Source organism: Xyrauchen texanus, chromosome 18, assembly GCF_025860055.1.
Source record: "Xyrauchen texanus isolate HMW12.3.18 chromosome 18, RBS_HiC_50CHRs, whole genome shotgun sequence".
NCBI lineage: Eukaryota > Metazoa > Chordata > Actinopteri > Cypriniformes > Catostomidae > Xyrauchen > Xyrauchen texanus.
This window is the reverse complement of record NC_068293.1, coordinates 14,450,837-14,474,117: the sequence shown is the minus strand read 5'-3', so window position 1 is coordinate 14,474,117 and position 23,281 is coordinate 14,450,837. Positions and strand designations below refer to the sequence as shown.

At 37.5% G+C, this 23,281-nt stretch overlaps 1 protein-coding gene across 3 annotated transcripts in view; it reads right to left on the bottom strand.

Annotated features, from left to right (window-relative positions):
* LOC127658564 (partitioning defective 3 homolog B-like) overlaps positions 1-23,281 on the bottom strand; it is a 460,995-nt gene that overhangs the window by 219,140 nt on the left and 218,574 nt on the right. For all 3 annotated transcript variants that reach the window (XM_052147919.1, XM_052147921.1, XM_052147922.1), the window contains 2 exons: positions 22,880-23,019; positions 22,497-22,625 (listed from right to left, as the gene is read on the bottom strand). In XM_052147919.1, the coding sequence (XP_052003879.1) occupies positions 22,497-22,625; positions 22,880-23,019 (269 nt within the window). The remainder of the gene's footprint in view (positions 1-22,496; positions 22,626-22,879; positions 23,020-23,281) is intronic.

Sequence of the window (23,281 nt, the reverse complement as noted above, 5' to 3'; positions counted from 1 at the left end):
ACATTTGTCTTAAGATGGTTATTATATCTTCAGCTGTAGTGTGTCTATAGGAAAAATAAATTTTAGACTCCCAATCATTACTTTTGCAAATTAAAAGATTAGAATAGAAGAACAGGGCACTCTGCAAGACATGGCATTGCCCCCACATACCCCCCACTGAACATCGTGTCAGTCTGAGATTACATGAAGAGACAACAGCAACTGATATAGTCTAAATAGTTTGAAGAACTGTGGTGAATTCTCCAAGAAGCTTGGAACATCCTATCTGCCAACAACCAAGAAAAACTGTCCAGGTGTACCTAGGAGAATTGGTGCTGTTTTAAAGGCAAAGGTGGTCACACCGAATATTGATTTAGCTTATTTTTTTTTTTTACTGGACTTTGTATGACATTAAGTGATAAATGAAAACTATGTATGGCATTATTTTGGAAGAAATCCTCACTATGCAACATTTTTCACAAGTGCCTAAAACTTTTGCACAGTACTGTAGGTAGCTCAATAGTGTACACAGCAGAGACTATCTTTCTTCTCTTTCTTAATCCTTTTGAAGGCAATTTGAAGGCAATTCTAAGAAATAAGATAATTAAATCTTATGAAGCCGATAAGTTTTCAGATTTTGTTTGTTTGCATGTGACAGTTGTTTGTGAAAACAAAATTTGAATGTATTCTACCTTTGTACATATGTAAGGGATGCAGTGGTATCAGTGCCAAAGAGATCATATGTACTGTATGTCATGTAAACAAGTAAAAGCATGCTCAGGTGGAAAATTCAGAGGGAAATCTCAGGGTCACGGTTCTTGATTCTCTGTCATCCATTGCCTCTTGATAATGTCCTGCAGAAGCTGATCCAACCAATGGAAAAGAAAAGGAACGATGAGGAAGAGGAAACATGGTAGCCAAGTCACCTTCCTTAACTGGCATTCTATCTGTGATTGATTTTCTTAAAACTCCTCCTTTTCGTTTGCCCATAGGGTCTCTGGAAATCAAGACTCAAGGTAAAGAGTGCATCTGTGACAGAAAGTTAAAGGGAAAAAAATACAAATTCTCTCATCATATACTTACCCTCATGCCATCCCAAATGTGTATAACTTTCTATCTCAGCTCTGTAGACATGGGATCAAAATGCCATCAAATGTATTGTGGTCACACATCTCACGCAGATCAAAATAATAAGCGCAGATCAAAAAATAACAAACATGAATCAAAAATATATAAACACATTTAAAATATGCCGCAAAAAAATAAATAAATAAAAATTAAAGCAGTCATCAGAATTGCAAACAAAATCATGTTTTCCTTTGTTATATTACTGTAATTTTGCGCTCTGAAAATTTTGCTCATATTTTCATTTATTGTACGCTTATGATGTATTTTTATTTGCTTTTGTTTTCAAGTTCTGCCCTTGATTTTCCAAAACTTGTGAGTAGAAGTTCATGTAAATCAGGGGGCGTTTTGCATCCCTATTGCTCCACTAGTTCTTGATCAACAGCTCCTCTAGCCAATCATTCGAAGAGGGGAGGTGACGTCACTCTAATGCAACTCCAAAGGCTGCTGCTCAATATTATATTATTTATGGTTTATAGATACGCTGCTTTTGTCTGTTTTGAGTATTTTCTGACAGCTCTAGGAATAAATGTGTTGTCCGAGTAGAACATTATTATAGTCCGTTAACATGTATCTAGTCAGCTGAATTTAGTTAGCAGAGTCTTTAGTTTAGGCATTATTTAAAAATTCCTTATTTGTAAATGATGCTTGTTATTTTTTGATCTGCGCTTATTATTTTGAACTGAGCTTTTTATTTATTTGTGTGCTTAGAATTTTTTTATCTGCACTTATTATTTTTTGATTCACTCTTATTATTTTGATTCACGCTTACGCTTAGGATCCATGACCCCAATACATTTGATGGGATTTTGATCCCATAATGTAGGTCCTCACAATGCACTCCAGAAAGCACAAAAATGCAGCATAAAAGCAATCCTTATGACTCTAGTGTTTTAATCCATATCTTCAGAAGTGATATGGTAGGTGTGGGTGAAAATCAGATCAATATGTAAAACCATTTTTGCTAGAAATTTGTCTTTCTCAATAGGGGGTAATATGGATGAAGAATGTGAATCTACAAAAAATAAAAAAAGATGAATGTGAAGGTTAAAGTTGAGATCGACTGAGCAGGGAGGACAATTTATAGTAAAAAAGACTTGGATATTGATCTTTTTCTGACGCACAACTATCAAATCACTTCTGAAGTCATTCATATAACCACTCGAGTGTTATGGATTACTTTTATGTTGACTCATGTGCTTTATGGAGCTTCAAAATTTTGGCCACCATTCACATTTTATGGACCAAAAGAGCTGAGAAATTATTTAAAAAATCTTAATTTGAGTTCAGCAGATAGTCAGAAAGAAAGTCATACACATCTGGGATGGCATGAGGGTGAGTAAATGACAAGATAATTTTAACCTTTGGGTGAACTATTTCTTTAATGCAGCATGTAGTTAGACAGCAAAAACACACTGAGCTTTAATGGCCACTTTAGCTTCTTTATTTGTGAGCAGATTGAAAAGACTGTTTTGTCAAAGTCTCACTGGTAACAACAAGGAACAAAGAGAGACTGGGTAAGAGGGAGAGTGAGAATCCTCTCCTTGACAATCAATGATGCTATGTTAAATGGGTTGAATTGATTCATCTGATGACCTTGCTATGAAAAAGAAATGTTTACGTCTAATGGATCTGGTGTTCCTGCATACAGCACACAATTATACTGTAAGAGCAACAACATGGGTCAGTCATTCTGTTCAAATACTGCCTACAGAAGCAGTATTGTAAGGTAAGCACACTTCCGACACAAAGGCTGTTCTAAAAGGTAGGCAAGCTAATTGTGCTGCCTCTTAATGTTTTAGCCCAATCATAAGGTTGCTGTTACAGTCCTAAAACAGATTCCCAGAATGCACTATGATTAGTGTTCCCAAACATTTTGAACTATGAATGCCATTGAATTATCCATTAACTTTCCAGGTGTGTCATTAATGGATAAACATTTTTCATTCAAACCTATTTACTAATGAATCATTTAGACCAGTGGTCACCGAATAGCGAACTGTGGCCAAGGTCTGAACCTCAGCTTGGTTCTATCCAGACCGCGAGACTTCTTGACATTTGTTGCCCCATCTCACCGTATTTTCACTTCAAGTGTACAGTGGCCACACAAAAATAACTCTTTCTTTGCATGTAGCTGTGATCGAATCATTACATTGATGTTGATTTACAAGCAGACCATCAATCAACTCACAAGATTGCACACAAAAGTTGATTTAACTAAAATACGAACACATAGCTAATCTGAACAAAAACATACAAACAAAACACTCATACATGGGAAAGGGGAAAAATGAAAATAAAATTAAACCAGAACAGAATAGGGGAAATGCAGTTATGGAAAAGGTAATCTTGACCATCTGAGAGAACCACAAGTTTCTTAAGAGCACCTTTGGTACAAAGGGTTTTCAGCTTACACTAAAACTATGTTAAATTAGTTACTGGTACAATACTTGCAATTGCCTTGGCTGTTGAGAGAGCGCCCAGATGCAGTCGCAGGAGAAAGGCTTGGAGGTTCCTTGGGTTGATGGTTTTGAAGTTGCAACCGGCATTCGGCATTGAATGAATAAATTATGATGAACTGAGGTGTTCATTGACTCTATGGTCGAGGTAGTTGCACATGGCTTGAGGTGTTGAGTCCTGCAAGCCTGCGACCTTGTGGTCAGCCCGACCAGGAGCAGAGGTAAGAGAGCAAGTAAGAAGTGGTATGTGTCATTTAACTCCTGATGAAAGTCTCTCCTCTCGAGTCTGGTTTGAGCAATGAGAAAGGTGCAATTTCCAAGCGGGAAATGTTCCTTTGTTTGGAAGTTGACACATTTGCATGATTGGGGTTAGATTAAGCCCCTTTATGCTCCGATTAATATAGCAAGAATACAATACATGCTGTCAGAATTATATATAAATAACATTGTGCAGGATGTCACACAAGGATTAATTTGATAGAAAATATGGCAGAACTAATAGTACATTATCTGGTAGTTTTGTCATAAGTAATGCATAAAAACAGTATACAGTCAAAATAAAAGACACTATACAAGACAGTAATATATCCCCAGGACATATATATATATATATATATATATATACAATGTCCTGGGGATATACTGTACATGTTCATTTATAGTTTGTCTATAAATTAATGAAGAAAATCTGTGTTCTAGGCTTTATGTCTATTTCCTATGGGGGCAGGATTTAATAAATCTTTCTGCATTCTTTGCTCTAGCATGCAGCTAACCTCCCCCCGCTTGGAATGTCACTGGTGGTCCACTTTCTGCTGGTCCAGTGTCAGCAAAGACAGTGTAAAGGCTTGATAATGATCAGTGGGGGAGCAGACATAAAGTCTGTTTGGGCAGCACCTTTGCTTGTTACAGTCTTCAGACATCTGTTGGCTTATTCATTAAATAATGAATACGTGTGTGTTTGATTGGTCCAGATGCTACATCATACTGCAGAAAACAGCGAAGTGAATTCAACTTCATGTATTTGAAATGAATCCGACCATTCCACTCTCATGGGTTTAATAGACAACGGTGCTCAAAAAGGTTGAATTGCTAGTATGATGATTCTCTCAGGTTGCTAACACTAGACATTTGGGACTCCATTCATCCTCTGTTAATATCACCCTTTCCCTGCTACTGTATGAATGAATGCGTGCGTGCGTGCGTGCGTGTGTGTGTGTGTGTGCATACGTGCTTGAGTGTGTTTTCGTTAGATTAGTTTATGTGTATTAGTGTAGTTCAATAAAGTCTTGTTTCATTTTACATTCCAGTGTTTTGTGCTGTGCGCATTGCAAGTTACTACCTTAAACTGTCGATTTTGTTACCTTGCAAATAATCAGTGATCAAAACTTTATTATATTATTATTCTTGGCCATGGGGATAATATTCTGTCCAGAATTGGTAAAATACTCGAATCTCAATTTATCGGTGGATGAATAGTTGAAGTGATAAATATTAATTCTGAATCATTTACCTATTAATTTGGTTCTAATTCACTGTCTAATTCAATCACCTTTGAGTTATATATATTATACATACAGATATTGATCCGAAATTCCCTTACAACTAGTTACATAATGGAGTTCTCATGAGAACATTTCCATTATTTGATAGTCTGACCATTTAAAAGCCTACTTAACTTTAGCTTACAGTATTTTTAAGCTTCACTATTTTGCTGTACATTGTTTGTTGTTTGTAGATTTTCATTTGAAAGAATATCTAAAAATGGTTGATTCAGTCTTTTACTTTTTTAACATTTTCTCTCAGGGTATATACACCTGAACCCCCGAACAATATATTTCCTTAATAGTCAAAAGGTGTTCTATGTCCCTTGAGAATCTAAACATATTCAACAAAAATACTGGACTGTTGTCATTCAGCTTCAAAACGATCAATTGATTATATATATATTTTTTTATCCCCTTTTCTCCCCAATTTGGAATGCCCAATTCCCAATGCGCTCTAGGTTCTCATGGTGGTGTAGGGACTTGCCTCAATCCAGGTGGAGGATGACGAATCTCAGTTGCCTCCGCATCCGAGACTGTCAATCCACGCATTTTACCACATGGCTTGTTGAGCACATTACCGCGGAGACATAGTGTGTGGAGGCTTCACACTATTCTGCAGCATCCACACACAAATCACCACACGCCCCGCCTAGAGCTAGAACCACATTATAGTGACCGCAAGGAGGTTACCCCATGTACCCAGGCCAATTTGGTTGCTTAGGAGACCTGGCTGGAGTCACTCAGCACACCCTGGATTCGAACTTGCATCTCTAGGTGTGGTAGAGAGCGTCCAAAATCGCTGAGCTACCCAGGCTCCCAGTTGATCTTTTAATAATTATAACAAAGTGATCTCGATTGATTAACTGATTGAAATATTTTAATCTTTTGGTAAAAGTTCCCACTAATTAGGCTTTGTTTCTTGTGTCTGTTTTGACTGATCATTTACACAGTACATTACACGATCACTGCCAACTTGAACATTTACAATTAGGCCTTCTATTTCATAAAATGAGCACTTCTTATGTCATTTCAGCTATACTATACTACTAACATTGTGTAAGTTAATGTCCGGACCTTTGCTGTAAAAAAATCTAGAGACCAGATCTCTTGGAACTTTAAATGAATACCCGAATTAGACTGATTTGTGAAACATTTTGACTAATTAATTTCAATGAACTGACAAAATGGACATTACTTTAGCTTACAAGCAAGATTTCCTCTACACAAGAACAACATTTAACTCAGTTAGGATGCTGCCTTACAAGGCAACTGCCCATGTAGGAGGTAGAGAGCAAGGCAGCTCACTAGGTTTTGGAACAGAGCAGCTGTGCCTGAACACTTTTGGCCCAAACAGGCCCTGTGTCACAGGGGAGCCATAACAATAAACTGCATAGTTCACAGGCAGCTTTTAAAACTACATACAGACACATTTAAACACTCTTAAGAGCACTTTCCCACAGGGCAAATTCAGCAATAAAGAGGACGTGGACAAAAAGCAGAGTGCAATTTGGGTCATATTTTACCACTGAAGAGTTAGAAAGTAATGTTTTGGATTTGGTAAATTCTGTACATCTTCAAACTTGGTCTATCTAAAAATATTTAGACTCCACTCTCAAAATCACAATCAATAAAACAATTATTTTAAATAAGATTTATGCCAGGTCCTTAATGCAATGTGGCACTAAGGGAATTGGCAAATGCATTATCATACAACAAGTGAATGTGTATCACTCCGCTCTCATTAGGTGTAAAAAAATTCCAGTGGTCTCCTTTGCCTTAGGATAGTACCGTTAATATAGTAAGTGAAAAGACGTTTTTGCTAATCTAATTTCATTAACCCAAGAGCAAAAAGTATAGCTCTGGCTTTCACACACAAACAGGACAAATATTAAATATTTTCTTATCCCAAGTCTTATTACTGTATTCCATAATTGACACAGTATTAGATACTATGCAAAACACAATCCAACTACATAAGTGAATGCAGCTGGGCTGGTATTAGCCACAGCAGGTCGGTTAGCACAGCTAAATCCTGGATAAACAGAGTGGGGAAGCTGACCGGCCGACCAGCATGCTGGAGATCTTCAGGGAAAAAGAGGATCTGGTGTGATTGAGTGTCGGCAAGCTGCACGGGTCAGTCATGAACTCTGTGAGACAAATGGCCAGATGGATATCTACTCGTCCTGAGCCTATGAGGTAATTGTGATGTCAGAATCATGCCAGGAAACAAACTCTTGAGAATGGAGGGAATAATCGGTTCTTTTCTTGTTTTGTGCTGCTGCTAGTCGAAATGCTTGGTTACGTTTTTGTGGAGAGATAAGAAGATCTTCTGTGATGCTGATTCGACATTACTGATAATCAAATCCTTTGAATACACTCACAAGCACATGACTCAAGCTTGTGGATTATTTTATTAGGCATGGATCAAAGACCTGGTTCTGTTGGGAACAAATCTTGCTAGAAAGAGATGACTCGTGCCATTGTGCAAAGGAGGGTGCTGTATATCTCCAGCATGTTTCTAAAATATTATTTTTTTCATTCCAGAAGCACTCTACCGCCTTTCAGCAGTGAGCAGGTGGTGAATTGAGCACTAAATGTGTGTGTGTGTGTGTGTGTGGTGGTGGTGGTAAAATGTCTTTGTAGTACATTCTGTACATGCATTAAGAGAGTGCAGCAGATGGTAGAGAAAGGTGTGGGACAGAGTTATTCCACCTGTACACTTGTACCCACAATCACCAACAGCATACACTCTCTATTTCTCTCAAAACACCCTAACATATATCCTTTCCTCCTGTTTATGCCTAACCCTATCTAAGTGTGGGGAATCAACATGGATCTGGCAATACGATATTAGGTCAATGCCAAGGTCGCAGTGCAATAATATTACTATTCTTTATGTTTAGTATATTGCGATTGAAAACTTAGTGATCTTAAACAATTATCAATTATTCCTCAATCACTTTAAATGGACATTGGTGCCTTGCGCAACAAGTGCTGAACTTCTGGTTTCATCATAGATCCACAATTAAGTGTTAGTTTAACACATAAGGGAATAGTGTACCTTGGTTCCATTGTGTTGACATAAAAAACATAGCAGTCTATCTGTTCGGACAAAATGTATTTTGGCCAAATAGAAAAAAGTGTGTTCATTGACCTAATGGCTCTTTTTTTAGTTTTTCCCTCCTAAAGTATAATTAAATATATTAACCAAAAATATAGATTTTTTTTAACAGACTGAAGCAAAATATTTTGATATTTTGAAATATAGATCCCTCATTCCTGTTTGACCTCTTTTCTCTTCTTAAACATCCTCTCTCATTCTCAAATGATGACACCATTTGGGTGGTTCGCTCTGGCTTTTACTAAACAAAGCCAAAAGTATGGACTACATTTCACCAAATGGCTCCATTTGATCCTAATTAGGTCTGAACATCAACAAACACCGGGGGCCTGTGTAGCTCGGCGAGTATTGACACTGACTACCACCCCTGGAGTCACGAATTTGAAACCAGGGCGTGCTGAGTGACTCCAGCCAGGTCTCCAAAGCAACCAAATTGGCCCGGTTGCTAGGGAGGGTAGAGTCACATGGGTTAACCTCCTTGTGGTTTCTATAATGGGTGGTTCTCGCTCTCATTAGGGCGCGTGGGGAGTTGTGCGTGGATGCTGCAGAGAATAGTGTGGGCCTCCATAAGCACTTTGTCTATGCGGTAACGCGCTCAATAAGCCACGTGATAAGATGCGCAGATTAACTGTCTCAGACACGGAGGCAACTAAGCTTCATCCTCCACCACACAGATTGAGGTGAGTCACTACACCACCACGAGGACTTAGAGACCATTGGGAACTGGGCATTCCAAATTGAGGAGAAATGGGGAGAAAAAATAAATAAATAAATAAATATCCTGTGCCTTTCATCAAGCCCAATTGCGTCTTCACTAAGAGCCGAATACATTTCCCCTTTTAACATGATGTCTTTGTGAGCTGAGGTTGCGAGAGTCTCATGAATCAACCTCTCTGCTTACACATGCTAAAGTGCACTTTTTACCCAACGCATGCATATGGAAAGGACAATTCAGCTTGCAAACCACATCATCATTAAAGGAAACACTGGGATAAAATTGAAGGACAAGTACAGACAAACACAACCTTTTAAACAAAGGGACATCTCTACGACCCTGTCGATGGAAGCCAATGGGCAGCTAAAGGCAGAAACGGATGGCTAAGAGGAAGGGACGAGTGCAATTTGTCCATGAGTAAATGGATTCTGTTTAAGTGGAGATGAAAGCAAACCATTGAGAGAGGATGAAGTTGTAAAAGAGAAAGGGGTCTGTGAAAAGAAGTGATGTCCATAACCCTTGTCCTCTTCTGCTTAGGAAGTTGCTTTATTTACCAAAAAGGCCAAAACATCTCTTCTTATGGGGTCTTTAGCTTGTGCCTGGAAGCCAGGCCTTGTGGGCCCCTGATACATCAGAGGCCAGTGATACCAACATCAAAGTTTTATTAGGGAAGCAATGTAGGTAGTAACAAGGAGGTCTGAAGATTAAGGAGTGGAGAGGCCAGCAGTTCGACTTCCTTATTTTGAGTAGAATGAGCTAGAAAGAGGAAGACTGTCACAACAACACTACCACAAGTGCTAACCACTCGTCTTCACAGCTGGAGTTCTTATGGGAGAGATAAGGCTTTGTCAGGCCCCTTATTACCCAGTCTGTTGCCATTGTTAGCAGGCTGTTTTGAAGTACACAAAGATGCCTGTTTGAAGGGGTACGAGGGTCTTTTGTGACAAGCTCCACTGTCCATTTTTAATCTGCCTCTGTCGTGAAGAAACACTACAAACCGAAAAGGATACGAGTACCCATTCTTTCCCCTTTGTTCATGGAGTCATATCTAATCCCACTATTACTATTTCATCCTACAGGGGTGGCAGACAGAGCTCTGTCCCCCAATGGGGGTCCATGCTATTTTAGAGAGATTAGGGCTGAATCTGTAAGGGGTGAGTGAGGTCCTCGGTGTGGGGTATTTGAAGAGTGGGCACAAGGTTGTAAGACGCTTTTGGTGACAGCTCACCTGGCAGGTATAAATATGGCAGACACTATGCTGCTAGTGCTAGCAGCGCTCCTGCCGATTGTCCTTTCCCCTCTTCACATTGCCGAATTACCACCACATGGTTTTTCAATGAGACATCAACACATTGTGCAGAAAAGTCATCATCTCTCTTAGACAGCCTTCACCAGTCCATCCATTCCCACTGCATGATCTCTCTATCAAACTCCCCTACCTTCTTACGGTCTGAAGCCTCTGAAGTCATATGGCTTGTGGTGATATGGGTTTTCCAATACCAATGCAAATATCTAGAGAGCAGAGTTTTTTGCATAAATGTGCCTTGTTTTTACATTGTTTTCCTTTGTAAACACATGCTAGATAGACATCTTTGGCTATTGAACTGTGTCTCGCTGTTACAGTGTCAGCACATTGTTTTGAAACGGTCAAGTCAAAAAGAATTTTAAGTTTCAAAAATGAGGTGTCAAGACACCTGTGTTCTGTTTCATTTGCTGTTTGTTTTATGCACAGGTGTCAAAACGATTCAACGTTCTGAACAGGTTTATGCTGCAAAGACGTGTCTGTTACATTGTTTCACATTATTCCAGATTATTCCAAATTGTAGCGCTTGATAAACAGAAAGACAACTTTTTCTTTTCCTTCTGCTCTTTCCTTCATTGTGTGCTGATGGGCTGCTGTGCCTTGTCTAAATTGTGTATGTTTACAGTTACAATACTGTTATGAATGTTGCCTATGATGCTTATATAAAATACAGCCTACTGCAACAATAATTGCTTGGAGAAGAAATTATAAAGATTGTGCTATTTCGGGTTCAGGCTTACTACTGTTCAGGCCAGGTAAGGACAGGCCACAAGGTCTCAGGTCAGGTTCGAACTTTATTTTAAGGCCTGTGCAGACCTCTATGGGTGACATTTATATGCAGGCAACCTTAGCAGGAGTCCAGCTTGGGTCATTTTCCAATGATATTACTCCATCTTTTCCATATCATTTCCCATCTGAACTCTCAATGTGTTTATCAAAACCATGCAAAAAAAAAAGAAGGTAATAATATTAGGCCAATTTGGCCATCTGGATTAACAGCACACTTATTTCCAATAATTGTGGTCATTAATAAGCTCTCCAGTAAGTCATGATTGATTTTATATAAAAATAAATAAAGGCAGTGTAGAGGATTTTTTTATTACTATTATATACACACACAATATTTTATTTACAGATACTGCAAAACACAGAAATCGAAATAGCTTAACAGATTACATTACTTTGGTCATTTTAAGTGAAAATGGACTTTCATATATATATATATATATATATATATATATATATATATATATATATATATATATATATTATAGACCAAAACTTTTAAGAATATGAAGTAAATAAAATGTTGTAATAATAAGCCAACTTGAAAGATATATTTATATTTAAATATATCAGTTTACCAATACACTCACATTTCAAATATCTGATTACTCCATTTCTTTATATATTTCCTTCTATTTTTGCATTATTCCTCAAGTTATTACATTTCACCTCGTATTGCCGAATTTATATTTCTCTCTTCTCAGCGTTTTTTTTTTTTTTTTTACCTAGAGTGAGAATGACGACTGTCTCTCCACCCTCTGTCACCATCCTTCTTTCTACCCTTTATTTCACTCTCTCTACCCTTTTTTTATTTGTCTCCTAGTCATTCGTCACTCCTCTATCAGTGTTTCTATCTCTTTCATCCGTTTTTATTTCCATACATTTCAATCACTCTCTCATTCAGCTTTTGCTCTTAAAATGTATCTATAGTCATCTTTCCCTCTCTGTTATTCTTCCCATACATTAATCTCACTGAGTCAGACCAGACAGTTCAGTCACACACATAGACGTCAATCCATGTCAAGCAAACTCTAAGAAGCTGTTTAGTAATTCAAAGCTCAATAGGTATATTGCCCACAGAATCTGGTAAATGTTAGCTAACCAAATAGCAAATAAAATCATTACAATCATCACAGATAATGAGACAAATTTTTTGTTTGTTTGAAGATCTTATAAATGTATTATGGTCCAATGAAGTATTTTAATCTCCAGTGTGAGAGCGAAAGTAGTGACTAGTAGTGTGGGTAATGAGTTGCAGGCATGCCTCAGACCACTGCATACAGCATAATAACTAATCAGAGGCAACGACGCAGTGAGTAGAGCATTCAACACAGCATATGAGAGCCATAATTAAACAGTGAGAGGCCTAATTCACTAGAGAATTTACCAGAACATTGTGTGAACAAGTGTGAACTGGCTTTAATACAGAGAAATTAGACATTTATTGTCATCATTTACCCCAAAGAATAGAAGGTTTTTAAGCATAAAGTGTTTTCTTTGGCAAATGTTAGGAATAGGCCGATAAACAAGTTATCGGCAAACAAATCAATTGCATGTACTGAATGACGCTCTGGTATTATTAAAATACATCTGGATTAAGAGTACATTTTAAAATATGTTACATGTATTTCGTTACTCCCCAACCCTACATATATATATGTGTATGTGTGTGTGTGTGTGTGTGTGTGTGTGTGTGTGTGTGTGTACTAGGCCTGGGAAATTGTTGTTGTTGAAAACTTGTTAATTTCTGTGATTAATATTTGTTAATGTGCAAAAAATTTTAATTAACAAAATTAATGCAGTATCCATTTTTTATACTTCCTAAAACTTCAGACGATAGGATAAAGTTGTCTCGAGTGTTCCTGGTAGCGCTACATGTTCGGATTAGTGTGGGTTTAGGATTAGGGCATCTGCTGCCTGCCAGAAACAAACCCAGGCATTTTGTTTTACAAAGGGATGAAAATTCAGTATTTTCCAAAACTGTCTGTGGATAGCATTGGCATATATACATTTTCGGGATATACTGGGCAGAACAAATTAGGGACCAGATTTACTGTACAGAAAAGGCAGAGTTTGCCTGCAAATCTGCGAGTGATACGGGCAAGCTGCTGTATCTCTTCGCATGGTGCAAAAACGCTCACTCAATTTCATTTGAACCAAAAGTGAAATTGTACACTAGAGACCAAGCGTGTGAACAACAGAGACTGAGATGTTGCCGTTCAGCAAGCTGCAGCCTGAGAAAATAATAGATTTGAGATTTTAAACTTCAGCAAATTAAAATGTTTTATATTTGTATGAATAGTGTCTAATAATGCATTGATTATGTACACTTAAAGGGACAGTTTTAAATTCTCTCATAATTTACTCACCCTCATGATATCCCAGGTGTGTATGATTTTCTTCACCAAAACACATTTGAAGAAAAATACAAAAATGCCTTAGCTCCTTAAAATACTTAAAGTGAATAGAGATTTATCTTTTGAAGCTCCAAAATCACAGACAGTCAGCATAAATATCATCCATACAACAGCAGCTGTTAAATTAATGTCTTCTAAAGTGACATGAGTCACTGTCAGTGTCTTGGCAATCTTCTTATAGCCTAGGCCATCTTTATGTAGAGCAACAATTCTTTTTTCAGATCCATAAGGTGCTATGTTGAACTTCCTGTGACCAGTATGAGAGAGTGTGAGAGCGATGACACCAAATTTAACACACCTGCTCCCCATTCACACCTGAGACCTTGTAACACTAATGAGTCACATGACACCGGGAAGTGAAAATGGCTAACTGGGCACAATTTGGACATTTTCACTTAGGGGTGTACTCACTTTTGTTGCCAGCGGTTTAGACATGAATGGCTGTGTGTTGAGTTATTTTGAGGGGACAGCAAATTTACACTGTTATACAAGCTTTACACTCGGTTTACTGTGGAGTTTGTTTGTTTTTTCTGTGACCAACCGACCAATCAAAACTTGGTCGATCAAGACTCTTCTCATCGACTAACATTTGCGGGCAGCCCTAGTAATGTTTTCGGGTTGTGACATCCAGGATGAGCACACAAACGCACCATTGTGAGTGAAGAAACAGATAAATACAGATATAAACTGAAACCTATTAAGCTTCTGTAGTGTTCCTCCTCACTTTTAAGCAGGGCTGCATTTCCGGCTGTGACTCACGTGCCTCAGTTCTCAAGTGCCAATGCGATTACGTCACATGCACATAACACTTCACTTTTCTGGATAAACAGTTTGCGGTATGGCCCAGTGTAATCACTGAAGACTTTTAAATCATGTCTGAAATCTCATCTCTATACACTGGTCTTTGAGGCTGACCAATGAAATGTAGGACACCGTTTTGGAGTGTTTGTTTTTGTGTTTTAGATTACTGGTGTTTGTGTATGTAGTAATTTTTAAAAGTTATGTTTTAAGTTGTATTACTGTGAAGCACTTTGGTTAACTCTGTTGTTTTAAATGCTTTATAAATAAAGATAAGTTGAGATGAAAGCACAAATGCTGCGATTTATTTATAGAAATATATAGTTTACATGTGCTGCGTGATTCACAGAAGATTAGTGCTCTGCTCAGCCATCTGATACAACGTGAATGATTCTCAATGTCTGTGGAGTTTACAGAGTATGAGCGGTCAGATTTATAACATCCACACTAAGATTGCAGCATTCAGCGGTTTAATAAATCAAACTAGGACATGTCACTTGGATTAATTTTCCATTTCAGTGGAAAAAGAGTAACAGAGAACACATTCAAAATAAGCCTGTGAGCATTTTAAAGCAGTCATGTGTCATTCATATTGCACGCAGGTACCAGATAGAGTTGGTGCTCGGTACTACAGAAACACTGGTATCATATATATATATATATATATATATATATATATATATATATATATATACACACACACACACACATATACACATTTAAGACAAAGTATAAAGTAAATCTATGTATGATGATTTTGTAATGTGTATTGTAATGTATCATGTACTGCGCTTAATCACAGAAAAATGTGTGATTAATTAGTTAATTAGTTAAATATGTACGCATCTAAATTAAATAAAACAAATTATTGAATCCAATTTTGTCTTTATTCACCACAGTTCACATTAGCAAAACATCTAATTGTTAGTACTCTAACCATAAGACGACAGATACTTAGTCACTGCCTGAACTTTGGACTTAGGATAGACCCCACCAAAATGACTTGCTGGGTGAATTGTGATGCATCTCACTGATCTCTGCCTGCATCACTTTTGTCTATTGATGGACTACACTTTTAAAATGAAATTCACAGACTATTAATACATTGCCAACAAAAGCCTTCATCAACCAACTAACAAAGTACAATTGCATCTATGTGAACTTCTGCAGTTAATCCAGGATGAACTTCAAAGACATTACCATTAATCTTACAGTTCATAAAAAAGATCTTTGTATAATCACTGACCTTTAACACTTACTTAGTTTACAAATATGTTAAACCATGCACTGCATGGCATTATTTGTCTGCACTTGCACACAAATAATTAATATTGGCATTATATCCATGTTGTTTAGCCAGAGGGTTACTGGCCCCCACAGTGAGTCTGGTTTCTCCCAAGGATATTTTTCTCCATTAACCAACATCTTATGGAGTTTTGTGTTCCTTGCCACAGTTTTAGCTATTTAATTGTTATACACAATTCACAATCATATTTAATCAAACTACAAAATTGGCAATCTAAGACTTCATAGATATTACGGTTTCATTTTCTGTTAAGGCATGATTTTCTGTAAAGCTGCTTTGAAATTATGTGTGTTGTGAAAGGCGCTATACAACTAAAAATGACTTTGCAACTAGCATTGGTTTTGTGCATATCCATATATTTACAAGAGTGAGTGAAGCTCAATTGACATGGAATTTTAGTCAACTCTAATATGTCTCAAGTATTAAATTAAGTAATTAATGCTCACTAACATAATTTATAACAAACTGGATTTTTAACTCTCCAGTATATTGCGTGCAAGTGTAAGGACCGTTATATGGGAAAATATTATAACAGTTTTTGCGGATACCAAATATTGTGTCCTAAATTCCTCTCATAGCTCTGTGAATTTATCAAAATAAATACACGATTGATGTTGACAAAGGAGGCTGTTGCCAATTTCCTGTGAGGGGGCAAAGTTTGAGTGGCTTTGCTATGGCAATAGTCAAGTGTGCGTGGTTCTCAGCGGTTGGTTATTTACAGAAAGCACTGAGTCGCACAGAATTTGGATGACTGTGGAGTGACGGGCACTATGCTGAGGGAGATACAGGAAGAGCCAGCACACAGCTGCACAGTTGTAGTCCCTGACTTCACACAGTCCTGCATGCTCCAGCACTTCCTGTAGGAGCACCCCAACCTCCTGCACAAGTTCCTGCCCAGCACTGAATCAACAAACATGGATAAGAGCAGGAAGTCAGACTACAAGGTGGGCAGAAGGGTGTGTGCAAATATGTTTGGCTGGGTGTGTGGGTCGCAAGGTTCATCAGGAAAGGTATCAAACAGACGAAAAGAGATGAACACAAAGGGAGGGAAGTCAGTGGGAGGAGAGAGAGAGAGAGAGAGAGAGAGAGAGAGAGTGACAGGTGAAAAAGTCTGAACATCCTAACAGACAAAAGCAAGCCTGCTTACACATCTAACAGGGGTTGAAACAAAAGCAGGAACTCAGGACTTCCCGTCCTCAAGGTTTGAGGAACTACAGCGTGACTATGACCTTCTCTAAGACAGCAAACAGAGGCCGACAGGCTTTTGAGATAGCCATGGCAGTACAGAGGCATTCCAAAGGGACATGAGATATTACTACAGATGACCCAAATAACATGCCACTATTTCCTGTCAGTCTGAAGCACAGGAAGTGCCTTAATGAAGTACACTGCCATATAAAGACAATTTATTTATTTATTTTGCATTTTATGCCAGTCAATCATTGGCTAGTATTTTTAAAAGCTCCATTTAAGCCATAGGGGTGCTTTGGTTCAGTAATTAAAGATGACGACCGCAGGCTCAAAGCACACAAGGAGTGTTCCCTGTGATCACACCCGTGCCCTTGAGCAACCCACTGAACCCCAGGTTAATCCAACTGGATTTTAACTGGTGTAAAAAAATATTGTATTGAATCGGATGATACAATGCTCACGATTCAATACCATACTGTATGTTTTGTAAGATACATAAACACATTGTAGTATAATTAAAACCAAGCAGTGCAATATTGAGATCTGCGAAACAGTCTTCTCCCAGAGAGAAGACAACAGATCTACGTTACATAGGCAAGAATATTGATGGCAAGCAGCAAGTAGACTGTGCTGTAGCATTACAGCTTGTCGAATTTGCCAAAAAATGGTGCCATGTCCCGGTGCTACAGTACATCAAACATTGTTTTATTTACACCGACATCACAATGCAAATCGGTGGAAAAAGCAGCAGCAAAGTTGCACCTTTCCCAGATGACACGGAGCATGACACTGAGGAAGACGCTCTTAAGTAACATAAGTGCTGATCGGTTTTTGCTCAAATGGCTAAATAATATTGGATTATGTAAATATATCGTAAAACCAGAGGTCAGATTCCTCTCAAGATTTTTTTTTTCTGCACCAATAAATAACACTGAAAGAAGATTTGTCCTTGCTATAGGCACTTTAGCCTGCTCTCTAGGGGATATAAAACACAAAGGCATGATTTTCTAAAAAGCTGCTTTAAAACTGTACTGTGAAAAGAGCTATACAAACATAATTGAGTGCAGACAAATGATTTTTGCTCACAAAAAGCATGAACATTGTTCTTATGTGTTTTTCTCATAACATCAAACAAAATAAATGCAGTGCTGTTGTTTATGTTACTTTATTATAGAGATCAACTTTTTGTTGCCAATGTCAGACACTGTTGTGTTATTTATTCCTTGAAAAAGTTTGACCATACCACTTGTGCACGCTACCGCATCCTATCATATCATCTCGTGAAATTTGTACCTATAACAAGCCCAAATCACTTTGGATAAAAGCGTGCGCTTTATAACAACTACTACTCGGGAAAGCTTACGAGGCACACAGCAATTTGAATGGGAGAAAGCAAGTTAAAATAATTTCTTGAACACATCTGTATATGGAAGCTTGGAAGCTCATGCCAGTTTGTGCTAGTGTATTCAGCACTGCTATTCATGGCACTGTGACTCTGTTGAATCAACAGCACCCAGACAAAATCAATTATTTTAAAATTAGGGGAGAATTGTATTTTAGGTAATGTATTTTTTACGGTATGACAACAGTCAAAAAAAAATACCACAGTATCACTGTATTAAGGTGCATTTATATATTAATGTCAGTTATATTTGTAGGTATAGCTAAACGTAGACTAAAAAAAGACCTGTTCCCTACTGCAAATAATTTTTATACCATAATGTCAAACATAATTTTTTTTTTATTAATATTTTAAGATTTATGAAATTAGGGGCCTGGGTAGCTCAGTGAGTAAAGATGCTGACTACCACCCCTGGAGTTGCGAGTTTGAATCTGGGGTGTGCTGAGTGACTTCAGTCTCCTAAGCAACCAAATTGGCCTGGTTGCTAGGGAGGGTAGAGTCACATGGGGTTAACTCCTTGTGGTCACTATAATGTGGTTCTCTCTACGTGGGGCAAATGATGAGTTGTGCGTGGATGCCGTGGAGAATAGCGTGAAGCCTCCACACAAGCTACATCTCCGTGGTAATGCGCTCAACAAGCCACGTGATAAAATGTGTGGATTGACTGTCTCAGACACGGAGGCTTGTCCTCCACCACCAGGATTGAGGCGAGTCACTAAACCACCATGAGGACTTGGGAATTGTGCATTCCAAATTGGGGAGAAAAGTTTATGAATTTAAATATAGCAAAATATTATAATAATAATTTGTAATGCTGACTGCCAAGGTGAACAGTTCAGATACACTTTTGATTCAGTAATTGCTACTTTTAAAATGTAGTTTAATTCTAAACAATGCCTACTGCAAAATAAATTATTCATTTGCAGTTTATTGATCTATTTAATTTCTGATACACTGTCTCACTGTTCAATTCCTGTATGCCTAAAGCACTCTGTAAACCTTATTTAGTATTTTATAAATAAAACATATTGCCTAATGTTGTGCTGAAAATAAATGCACAAACAAACAGTCAGCCCATCGTTAACATTGCATATACAATAAGTGCTTAAATCTGTTTGCTATTTGTGAATGTTACAGAAAGTGCATTAAAGTTAGTCGACCTATAAACTCTAACGAGTCATTACAAATCAAGTAAAACTGTATTGTATCTGGCATTTTTTAAGAATGGGGTCAATGATTTATTATCATTTATACAGTATCTTCACTTACATTTGAAGTAAATTCCATGAGATAATGTTTGTGGAGATGATGCTTTGAAGTGTTTTCTGCCTGAGCTGACACTTTTTTTTGCACAAATCTTACAAACTGGATAACTGAGAAACATCATTTGAAATTACACACTGTAACCTTTCAAGAGGACTTCTAAATGTAAAATGAGAAATTCACCATTTAGTGATTTATTTTATAACGTCAAGTTTATGTAAGGCTGTGTAAATGTACAGTAGCCGATTCGGTCTTAATTGAACTGATTTGGATTTTAGAACAATAAAAAAAAATATATATATATATATTTTATATTCATGTAATACAGTGAATGCACATATGCACAATGTAACAAATATATCATGTCATTCTACTGGCTGTAAACATAAAACCAAACATACCACAACCTGTATCATCCATTGGTCAGAAAAGTATTAATTCTATAAGCCAGTTATTTTATTAAATCAGTCAAAACAGCTCCAAAACTCCTAATTTATACTGTTGAGTGCACAAGTTTACACACCCCTTGCAAAATGTACACAAATAATTAATAAAAGATCATTTTTAAAGGTGCAATATGTATAAGATTTTTCATGTAATATTCACCTTTTTTTGCCAATGTGTGAACGGCTTGTAACGCAACTTAAAAAATGAGTAGCCTGTAGACTGATTTTCATGCGAAGGGAGTGGCTCGCTTTTGCCAAGAAAATCCAAAGGATGTGAAGTTTATGCATGCTCCCGAGAGCCTTGCATCAGACAGTAGCTTCTCTTCCGCTATACAACAGCGACGACAAACTGCAACACTAAATAACGTTATCTTAGAGATGGAATCCAGCAAACGGCCGGCTCCCAGCACAACACCGACTCCTACACAAACTCAGAGTAAGCCAAAAGCAAACACACACACAAAAAATACATTTATCTACTGAATCCAATCTGGCTAAGCGGGAACATGATCGTGGTCGAGCGAAAACTAGAGTGACGGCAGGGCATTTGATTCCTGACGGATCTTCTTTCGGTTTTGGGGATCAAAACTGACCCTGAATTGCAGTTTATCTGAAATGGTCAGGTAATGCCGAGTTTACACTACAGATTTTAAGCCCGATTTTCACTCGCCGACAGTTTTGTGGAGATAGCCGACAAAAGCACAAAATTGTATGCAAATCGTAGCTCACTCCCGTGAGCAAAGATCACTATGTATGAATTGTCAAAGACGCAATCTGAGAGAAGCGCTGACGCGACGCCGATGTCAGCGAGATATCTAGGATGTTAAATATCTGGACCTGTTTTTTCATATTGTAACCAATAAAATGTATGATGCCTTTAGGCGATTCAAAACATACACATCATATTCTGAAATGTATAACAGATGATCATGCATTTGTTTTTGTATCTCGTATCACTTCTCACGTGTACTCTATTGTGAAACGTAATTTGGAGTCCAGGCAGAGTCACCGGGGATTCGTCAATAGTGAAATGTTTTGTAATGTGTTCACCCCTGTCGCCGATTCATCGTGTAATTTGAAAATGCTACGACTTGCATTACAAGACAGACAGTTGTGTAATATGAACAGTACCATGATTTGACATCTTTGAAAGTCTTGTAGTGTGTAGAAGGCATAAGTTTACATAACTGCAAAACATGTGAATTATAGTGCCATAAGGATTGATCTGTGTAATTTTAGCTAACTTGATCTTGCCTGCTAAAGATGACAAATTGTAAGCTTCCTTGCTTCATAACTTTCAAATAATTTCAACGATCTTCTCTTTATACTAAAAGTGAGGTTAATGTCAATGTTAATCTGTAATTATTCAGAAAGGTAAACAACAATAACGCATGAAATGAATGCTTGACAATGTTCAAGATAATGCAAAAATCTCCATTCATTATTGTAATGTAACTTGGTTATACAGAAAATATATACAATCTATTATTATAAAACAATAGCGCATCGATATATCAAAATGACAGTTATGAATTGTGTCAATTAATTTATAATGTACAGTATATTTTATTAACAGCTCTTGTTATCATCCACCAAATTTAGGTAAAAGCTATTGATAAAGCTGATTAGCTAGCTAACGGCGACATAGGCTATCGTATAAATGCAGTCAATGTATCATGCAGAGAAAAGTGATTTCTTCAAACTAAAGTCTCGCATAGTCAGACCTATATCCACACTTTGTTTCAGCCCTGTTCCAGCACTGGAGAGTCAAATACAATAAACAGTCTCAAAGTTTCTAGTAAAACAATCATAACTGTGTAATTTTAATTATGCTACCTCATCTTTCAGCATGATGCCGGTGAATCAAGTTCAGTCTATGTAGTGTGTGCACGAGCACGAGCAACATGTAGCTGGCTGCAGTTAACTTAACGGTGTCATTAATAACAAGGGTTTCTGAATCTTACATACTGCTCCTTTACTAAAATAAATATATATATATATATTTTTTATTTACTGCCCTTCAGAAACTACATCACAGATATGTACATATCTCCCACAAGTTAAAATAATAACATTTACAGAAATCATCCTGCTCAAAATTTTAAATCCCCTTGCTACTTAATACTGTGTTGGAATTTTCATGCAATGATAAACATCTTGTATATTCTGCAAGGATAATTCAGACCTATTCATTTAACAATACACTTCTATACTTGATTTGCAAGTCATTACAACTTCCATTCATCCAGACTCTAACTCAGAACTGTTACTGTGTTTACTTAAGGTTCCTGAGAATCGGAGTTACTGACATATTTTTGTAGAGTTTTTGTTATAATGGTATAACTGGTAAAGAGTGTACACTCCTTCAACTGCAAAACTGATTTCTGTATAAACTTATTGAATTCATCTTCCCAAACAACCTACCTACCTGTAGCGTTAATGTGTTTTTGTGTATGCATGCATTGTGTTTTTGGTAAATCCTGTGCTGGAGATGAAGAAAAGACCCAGAGAGGAAAAGGCTTTAAGAATGGTTTATTTGAAGCAGCAGGTAGGAGAGAGCAGGTGTATAAGATGGAGTTTACTGAGGGACTGATGACTGCAGAGCGGCAGTAGATGCATTGTAGTTACAGAAGACTCTTACCAGCTCACGCGGCAGGAATATGTCTTCCTGTCTTGACACAACCAGACACACACTGTCCCCCTGCTTAGTACTGCGTAACATGGCCACCAGTTCCTCCTGAGTACGACCTGTGATGTCCACACCATTCACCTGAGCACACACACATGTGCGCATTGAATTGTTTGTAATGGATTCCATATGCAACAACACATTAGCATTCAAATTATTTTATATTTAGCTTGCGAGAATGCACAAAGTGAGATAAACAAGTATCAATTATATTTAATAAGCCATACACCATAAAAAATTATACTGTAATTCCACAGGTTTAAGATGAGAGCGATTTCTGTGCTTTTATGTCCATTTAAAGCAGTATATCATTATAGTCCAGAGAAGAAACTCACTTCCAGGATCCTGTCACCTGACTGCAGATGGCCATCTTTGACAGCAGCTCCTCTGGGAAGGATGTTTTTGACGAGGATGGGGCCGGGCCCGTGCACAGAAGAATCTCTGGTCACAACAGTGAAGCCCAGACCTTCTGGACCTATCCAGAGATTAGATTTGGATGTTATCACTAAAGTTTCCTATTTGTGAACAACCATCTGATAAACATAAAAAAGCTGATTAAAATACTTGTATAGTCATCAACCAATACTGATTAGGGCTGAAATGATTAGAAATGTTAAAAAAAAAATCGAATAGTCATTTGATTTCATATAACACAACACGAGATCTTTTGAAACGCTAATGATGATGCAGGAGAACAGCATTTCAGCTCACACTTGATTGAGGAGAGGACGAAAGAA